This window comes from Sceloporus undulatus, chromosome 2, assembly GCF_019175285.1.
Source record: "Sceloporus undulatus isolate JIND9_A2432 ecotype Alabama chromosome 2, SceUnd_v1.1, whole genome shotgun sequence".
Taxonomy (NCBI): domain Eukaryota; kingdom Metazoa; phylum Chordata; class Lepidosauria; order Squamata; family Phrynosomatidae; genus Sceloporus; species Sceloporus undulatus.
Window position 1 is genome coordinate 179,060,799 of NC_056523.1, and position 8,948 is coordinate 179,069,746.

The window sequence follows — 8,948 nt, forward strand, 5'->3', positions numbered from 1 at the left end:
TGATGGCAAAGCTCATTGGTTTTTTTTAATTCACAGGGTTCCTGTCAACACTGGGAAAGAAAGCCAAATAGAGACAGCTTAGTTGTGGATGTTTTGAGCAAGCCAGTAGGATTGGTTTCATGCTCATAAAGCTCTAAAGACTCCTATATGGGTTGGCAACTGCAGCCTGAGAGAATGTTGAGGAAAGAAAAGAAGATAGTCTGAGAGTGGCTTGCTCCACTTTCTTGGCTGTTTAATATGTGAACTGATATTCAAAAGAAGAATTGAATGAGGAGGGATGGAGCTTTAGCTGGTTCACTTACAAACAACTATCAGAAAGGTTTCGAGAAGACTCCAAAACACAGGGATTCGAGACCACACATGAGAATTCGGAAATACAGGCTATATTATGGGATGGTAAAGGGAAACAAATTGGGAAGATTTACAAAGTGTTACTTCGATGGGAAATGGAAGAAGAAGTAGTAAAGGAGCCAATATTGGACATGCCATAAATTTGGAACAGTGGGAAAAGGCATGGAAAAACAACTACAAATTTACTGTCTCTCAAAATTTAAAAGAAATTTTTTTATAAAATGTTCTTTTATTGGTATTTGTCTCCAGTTAAATTAGCTAAAATTAACAAATCAAAGAACAACAAATGTTGGAAATGTAAGAAAGAAGCGGGGACCTTCTATCACTGTTGGTAGACATGTAAATATGTAAAGAATTATTGGAAAGACATTAATAACCAGATTAATATAATTCTGGGCAAGCAAATAAAATTAACACCAGAATGTTACCTCCTAGGAATATTTGGAGAGGAGGTCAACGGGAAGGGAGAGAAGATACTCTAGTACATGATTGTATTAGCGAGGATATGTCTTGCACAGAAATGGAAGTGCGAGATCTGTCCGACAATTGATGATTGGGCACAAAAACTGTATGAAGCTATAGAGATGGATAGATTGACACAAATTATCAGAGGAAATTCAAAAAGCCAGACAAAAGAAGAATGGATAGATGTACTTCAATATTTAGAATCAAGATGGGGTAAAGTGGCAATTTTAAACTCGTAGATAAGTTTTTAAAATAAGATCAAATGAGAGATTTTATGAAGGAAATGGGATCCACAAACAATTATACGAAGCAAGAAAGACACTATTAACAAGAATAGAGCAAATACTGGTGAAGGGAAGTCACTATGTTTTGTCTTACCTGTTTGTTTGTTAGGTATTAGTCGTGTGTATATGGGAAGATTGGTTAGAAGGTTATGCAAAGTAGAGGAAGGTTAGGGCAGGTAGGGGTAGAGCGATAGACAGGAGGAATGAGAAAGAAGGAGGAAGAAGTGATAGGAGAGTAAGAAAGGTTATAGAATGGATTTAAAGGGGATGGTGTAGGTTTGGTTAGGATTAGCAGTAGGGGGATTCCCATCAAGGTTTTAAGATTATGTGTTTTTGTTTTTGTTTTTATGTCTTTGAATATTTGTTTGCTATATGTATAATAGTTTGATATATGTCTGTTATGTTTTTTTTTAAACCAATAAAATAATTTTTAAAAAAATATGTGAACTGATATTGGTGGGATCACTCAGACTGAGTAACTGGCAGCTGAATGTGTGAACTGAACCTACTGCAGAGCACTGCATTCTTAGGCAGTTTCAGATGACATGATCATTCTCTCTGTGCTGGCTGATTCATGTAGACAAGTCACTACCGTACTTGCTCTCAAGAGATGAACGTGGAATCTTTGTTTACAAGCCCTAAGTTGACTGAGCAGCTGTCCCCACACAAGTCCAGAGATTCTGCACCCTAGAATATAGGGACAAACTGGATCACATTTTTGTTGTTGGTTTTGTGTGGGTTTGTGTGCATGTGTGAATACCTGCACAGAGATGCCTCCACCTCTGAACATATGCAGTGAGGGTGCCAGGGTTGTTAGGCCTAAGGGCCTGGAGCAGTTTCCCATGTGACCTTCCTTCTTTCTCCCTCTCTAGGTACATCAGCTTTATGAGATTGTGCAGCGCTGGAGCCCCTTGGCCAGCACCCTCCCAGAAGTGGTGCAGCGCCTAGTCACGGTGCGGCAATTGCATGAACAAGGTGAGGCCCTGGGCTCCTCGGGGTTAAACTGATCTGGACAGGGACAGACATAAAGTTTCAAGCACCAGAGAGTTGGGCCTCCAGTTTTCCCCCTGTGAACAATTTGATACTGAATACCTCTACCCCCTAAACTGACTTTTGCTGATTTGCCTCTTGTAGCCATGCAGTTTGGGCAACTTCTGACTCACTTGGACACTACTCAACAGATGATTGCTAATTCCCTGAAGGACAACGTTACTCTGCTGAGTCAGGTAGGACTTATAGCATTGGCCCAATAAAGAGGTGGAAAAATTACTATTTCGGACTGAGAAAGCCCAACCAGCATGGCTTCTAGCCACGATGGCTGGGGGATTCTGGGAATCATAGTCCAAAAAAAAAAAAAAAACCTTTCCCAGGTTCTACCCTGCATCTGACACAACCACATAGCCTCTAGGGCAGGATTGGACAACTGTGGGAGGTGGCCAAATAAACACACACATACTGCACCAACTCTTGCCAAAAATAATACACCCCCCTCCCCCCCCCCAAAAAAAAATGTCCCCAAACACCCTTGGCCATTTTTACCATATTTTTGGGCCTTCCTGGATCTTCTTATGTCTAGGAGAGGCCCTTTTTTAACAATAAGAAATTAGTGGATTTTTTTTTAATGACCCAAATTGGAAGCCAATCTGAAGGGCCACATGCAGCCTACAGACTGCACTTTGCCCATTCCTGCTGTAGGAACTCTGCAGAGAAGTCATCATGGATGACTAGGAAAGCAGAATCACACAGGGATGTAGCATCATCCCACAGTACTTGGGAACAAGTTGCAGCTCATCCACCCTCCCCTACAACCATGAGCTCTAGAAATTAGTGTGCAAAACAGTCTTGCTATCTTAGAAAGATTAAGTCAACTGGGGCCAGAAGGAAAAGTGGAGCTCCTTTTGACATGCTTGGGATGAAGACACAGAACCAATCTGTTTGCCTTTGGCAGGTTGCATGGGCATCTTATTGCCATTCCTTCTAAGTGACACTTAAAATGGCTGAGATTCCTTAGTCTGGTGGTGAAGCCTGGCCATCCAAAAGTATCATATCTGCATGCTCAGCAAACTCCTTCACTAGTTTGTTGGTACATTAAAAGAAAATTATTTTGTTTTCATTTATAAATTACAGTGAAGCATGTTCCTATCAGGAAATGCCCACCTTCCCTGTCCTGTAGTCAGTTTATATAGTGTACCCTTGTTATATGCTGGGATTTTGTTCCAAGATCCCCCATGTATAACAAAATCCATGTATGCTCAAGTCCCATTAAATATAATGACATAGCAAAGTGGTGTCCCTTATAAAAAATGGAAAATCAAGGTTTGATATTTGAAATGTATACTTTTTTTGAACATTTTCAAACCGTATATGCTTGAATCCGTGTATAAAAAAATCCGTGTATAAGAAGGGCCGACTATGGCAAAATAATGTTTGGGCAATAAAAGTTTTTCTACTATAACATGTAATGCCTCCTGATAGGTAGCAAATTTAAAACAGAGAAAAGATTATCTCAAATATTTACACAGTCAAACTTGGAATGTATTGCTATAAGAAATAGTGATTCCATTTACTAAGATTTAGTAATATATTGGTGGCTGATAGCAGTCACCAAAAATGCATCTTCTGTTTTTAGAAAAAAAATATAGCTATGTCTGTGTATGCTGTGATTGTTTAAGAGCCTAAACAATGTGCAGTATGTGATATTAGTAGAACTTGGAAAAGTCCTGGGATTTTGGAAGCTGTAATTTTCCCAGTCTGTAAATGCTGGCATGACATTAAACTTCCTGAGAGTGTCAACTTTCATAAAAGAAAAAGAAGTTTCTAGCTTTTTATACCTGCAAAGATAGGCTTCAAGGTTTGTAGCATGTCTCTGCTGAAATCTATAAAGCCAAGGAGATAAGTGAATGAGACATTCAGGCAGAGCTGGTGCCACTTTGAATGAAGATGGGCTTGATGGTAGAGCCTTTTCCAAGTCATGAAGCAATGAAGCCCCCTTCCTGAGGAACAGTGGCAGCTCTGCTAGGTCACTCCTTTTCTCTTCCTTCTGTAATTGTGCAGCAGTTCTCCATCATGGCCCTGAAGAAATTGTGAGGGAAATGAGGAATAAAAGAGACGATTTAAGAAAATGTATTCAATTTATCCAGGTCAGATAATACAGCTGTTCAGTTGATGCAGCATATGGGCCTGCTCAGAGTTTCAGTGCTTCTGATCACTAGGTGTCACAGCCACAGTTGGTTTTAGACCTTCCTGATGCACTTGTGGACTTGATTATTTTGAGTGACAGTAGGTAGCCCTTGTGAAAATGTACCGCAAGTTGCTCAGGTGAGTTTATCATGTTACCCATATGACTGACAACTTTCCACATTTTCTCCTTAGGTTCAGAAGACCATGAAGGAGAACCTTGCTGCTGTCGAGGACAATTTTGCCAGCATTGATGCACGGATGCAGAAGCTTGCCAAGTGATGCCCCTAAACTCAGTCTACTGAGACAAGGCACAAAAGTTTGCCTGCTGTCCAAACATGCACTAACTGCTCCGTCCCTTCCTTATCTCTGTCCCTTTTCTTGCGCACTTGTAGCAGGGGCTCAGCCTTCGTGTAGGCCAGGGGATTGAGTGCTTAGTTATCTGACAGACTTCTCCCTGCAACCCTACTTCTCTTCCAATGTTTTGCTGCCCCTGCGGTGATGCCAACTGCAGAGGGCAGTGCTGCATTCCAGTCTGGAGAGGAGGGCCTGTACTAGCAAGGGAACTATCCTTTGCATAGCTACCTGGGCAAGGTACACTCTGGCCCAAAACAAGGAGCTTTTACTGGGAAAGGTGTCTTATATCCCCTCAGTCTGGCATGGAAGTGGAGCATATTGTTGTGTAATTATTTACTGTCATTAAACACTTAACGCTTACTGCTCTGTACTGAGTCTTCTGTTGAGGAGCCAGGTGTGTGCTTGCCTCACTTTTTGTAGTTCTCTTCTTCAGTTCTTGTGTGCTTTCAAGGAGGTGTCAATGGCTATTAGTCATAACAGTTCTTTGCCTCCTCTGACAGCAGAAATGGTATGCCTGTTTATTCCTGTTGCTTGGAAGCACAGACAAAAGGATGCTGTTGCCCCCATTTGCTTCCTGCGGTCGATTGACTTCCTCAGATGGGCCTTAGGCCACATCCAGAACAGAATCCTGGTGTAGTGCAACCTGCATGTTTAGTCAGCGGGTTGCATCACTCTAGCAGAACTGTAGTAGAGTAGGCAGTGGGAGCAAGAGAAAAAAGGCCACAGACACAGCTGGTGTAAAGGAGGTAGGGCTTTGAGGAAATGGGCTATGCACAGCTGGTAGGTTTGCTTGCTTCCTCTTGCCACCACTGGACCACTAATGTAGTAACTGACAGGATTCTAGCCTTTATGTTCTTGTCCCTTTTTACCCCTGAGCAACATTCATAGACTCTTTCACTTCTCACCTTTTAGAGAAATAGTCCATGGCTCACACTGAACGTGCTTGGACCCCTAACCACCCTCACCAGAGCCCTTGTACATACTATGAGGGGGGTGGACAGGTTTCATTGCTACTATTCACATATTGAAGCCCACACAATGGTGCATTTTTTGTTTTTTAAAGGCCTAGCAGTGTTAGTGTTGCATCCATGTATTGATGTTACAGTGTGCTTCTACTATATGGGTCCTGGAACCAAACCCCAGTGGATACCGGGGCCCACTCAATACCCAACAACCCTGATGGGGATAAAGCTGCCTAGTATATTTTTGCAGCACTGTCCCACCATCCATCAGTCTGAGAGAGACATCAGGAAAACTTCTAACTTCCAGGAGAAGTGATGCATAAGCCAATAAAAACACAGTAATGTGAATGTCTCCAAACACAAGAACCCTAAGACAAAACCCCTAAAACAATTTTGGAAACTGTGTGTACCTTTTATGCTCATTGTGATACTTCTGGCAGGAAACTTTGATTACCTTTAAGCAAATGCAGTTGTTACTTAGTGTAGATTGTTGTATGCTAAACTGTCATTTGTGCCAAGGAAACTCACTTTCTAAATATTTGCATTTTTCCATATTTTTCTATAACATAGCTTTAAAATTCATTTTTTAAAGCCTTTGAAGGTGATTAGTTGGAAATGGAGGGAGAGGAAGAAGGTGGTAAGATAACCAGTAGAATCCAAGACATGATTGTAACCTCAAACCGCCAAAAACTTTGTTTTGAACACACCCAATTTGAGCCTCCTCTGAACATTGTCCACAGTTTTCTAGCCATGTTTAAAGATTAGAAATTTGGTTTTAAAGAAAAGCCTTTCTTGAGCTATGCTGATGGGGTAGTCCTTCAGCTATGTAGGTTCTGGTGTGCTGGTCAAATCACCATGTTTCATTTCAGAAGTTGGGATGGAGTTGTAACTCAGTGGTAGAGCCAGGGTTTGGAAAGTTAATTTTTGGTTTACAACTCAAGGAATCCTCAGCCAGCATTGCCTCCGGCCAAACTGAGGGGTTAGGGGAGCTATAGTCCCCAAAAGTAACTTCGAAGCTCAAATACAGGCTAGGGTTCTGTTGATGGTGGTTTGAAGGAGGATTGGGAAAAGATCTCTGGCTGTAACCCTGTGAAGAGTTTAAACTAAACACTGTTAGTACCGTATGTAGATTGTATTTCTGCTTAAGACAGGCCCTACCATTAGACAGAGCAATACTGCCACTTAGGCAGCAGGCGGTGTGGGGTTGTGGAAAGGGTTAGCTGTGACAAACCTTTCCTGAGCTGTCTGTGTTGTGTGGCCTCCTCGCACTGCCTCGGCTTTCCTACTTGCCCTCGGGAATGGTGGAGGATGCCAGCTTTTGAGCAAGGCTCTTTGTGCCACTCTCTGTTGTTAATTTAGTAGAGTCTATTACCAATTTGTTTTATAAAAGACATGCAAACTATTTATCTAACCACTAGGAATCAACTCACTATTACTCCTAGGCATGTTATTTTTTCTCAACTGAATTTCTGGGATAAATGCATACTGAATGCATAAGCTAGTGGACTGGCATCTTAGTAAGAGTTTTTTAATCTCATATTTTTTTCCTTCCCATTTCCCTTTTAGTGCTGTGGGTGGAATGCATGCTTTTACGCCCTTGGTTTTTACTCAACAGCTGCTCATCAGCAGAGGCAAATGCGACCCTCTACAAAGTTTTGCAGGAATGTCTAGCTCTTTGTCTAGTATTTAAAATTCTTATCTTGGCATCAGTAATATGGTTCAGTAAAAATCGCAATAGGTACCCAGATAAATTATAATCAAAAAGTTAACTCTTGCCGGTACAGGTGAAAATAAGACAGAATACACATTATTTCCATATTGAAAGGTTTTATCTGTACATGCATCATTTTCAAATCGATTGTTATTTTTTGCTGGACATTTCATTATAGTACCAATGCACTAGGCTGGCAGATTCATTAGTTGCTTTTAGATGTTTAAGATTGACAGGGACATTGAGAATTGTCTGCATTAATGCAAGTGCAAGAGCCAGTTGCCAGTGGTTTAAGCATGGACTATGACCCTGGAGACCAGGATTTGAATCCATGCTCAGCCACAGAAACCCACTCAGTGGCCTTGGGCAAGTCACAATTTCTCAGCCTCATAGGAATAAACCCTCTGAACAAATATTTCCAAGAAAACCCCTTGATAGGGTCAGCTTAGGGTTGCCATAAATTGGAAACAACTTGAAGACAACCACCTCATATTAGGTCTTGACAGTCTCATGCCCTGGTTTTTACTCTGCATTAGTCATCAGAGTGGCTTGCTTCCCTTTTCACAGCCTTTCATTTAATACTAGTTTTCAGGGATTTCATTTCATTAGGCACAACCCCTGTGGATCTTGTAATGTTATATCACATATCCTGTTATTCTTTTACATACTGTACATACACACTGTCATGACTGAAATTGGTACCTTCTCAGGATTTCAGTTCTGAGGGACAGGGGTTCCTGTTTGTGCTTCCAGCACTGTGTCAGCTTCCAGCACTGTGTGATCAGATATACTTTTGAGGTCTTAGAGATCTCTATTCTATTTAATTTCTCTAGTATCTGAACAAATATTTAGAAAATTAGTATTTTTGCTGTTATACCAGCTTCATCTTCAAGCACTATAAGCTCCTTTGTGCTCCTTGCTGGCTCACCATCTGAAACCAGTCATTGGCTGTACTGACAGATTTTTAAAAAAGAATAGCTTCTGAGCATTGAGCCTAGGTTCAGACCCTGGCGATTTCAACACTGTATTCCTGCTCCAGGCAGACCCTGCCATTAGGTAGAGTGGGGTTGCCACTTCAAACAGCAAGCTGTCAATGTACTGTATGTGGGAAGATAGTAAAGGTGGCAAACCATTCCTCTGGTATAAAAGTGTACTATTTGTGATCCCCAATGAATACCAGGTGCTGTGAGCTATATTTTAGAGGAAGAGATTGCAAAACCACTGCTTGAGAATTCCTTGCCTAGCATGCTGTAGCTTTTTGAGTGTTGGATTATGACTCTGGAGATCAGGGTTTGAACCCACGCTCGGCTATGGAAACCTACTGGGTGACCTTGGGCATATCACACATGCTCAGCTCCAGAAAAACCTGTGACAGGTTCGCTTTAGGATTGCCATAAGTCAGAAACAACTTGAAGGCAAACAACAGCAAACAAAACCCTATGAAATTTATCACAAGCCAACAAGTGACCTGAAGGCAGGCACAGATGCTCTCACACATACACATTCCATCTGTTTTTGCATTTTCTGCTTTGAACTACTAAAAGAGTATTTTACCTATTTTAGTTAGCTAATAAGCTCAACATGCTAAAGAACACAATGTATTGTTTATAGTTAGACAAGTAAATTCAGGTGTTTAACTGG

General features: G+C 41.3%; 1 protein-coding gene across 3 annotated transcripts in view; it reads left to right on the forward strand.

Annotated features, from left to right (window-relative positions):
- DCTN2 (dynactin subunit 2) overlaps positions 1 to 4,994 on the forward strand; it is a 71,220-nt gene extending 66,226 nt beyond the window's left edge. For all 3 annotated transcript variants that reach the window (XM_042455697.1, XM_042455698.1, XM_042455699.1), the window contains 3 exons: positions 1,973 to 2,075; positions 2,235 to 2,326; positions 4,473 to 4,994. In XM_042455697.1, the coding sequence (XP_042311631.1) occupies positions 1,973 to 2,075; positions 2,235 to 2,326; positions 4,473 to 4,559 (282 nt within the window). In that variant the 3' untranslated portion in view covers positions 4,560 to 4,994. The remainder of the gene's footprint in view (positions 1 to 1,972; positions 2,076 to 2,234; positions 2,327 to 4,472) is intronic.
- The last annotated feature ends 3,954 nt before the right edge of the window (positions 4,995 to 8,948 follow it).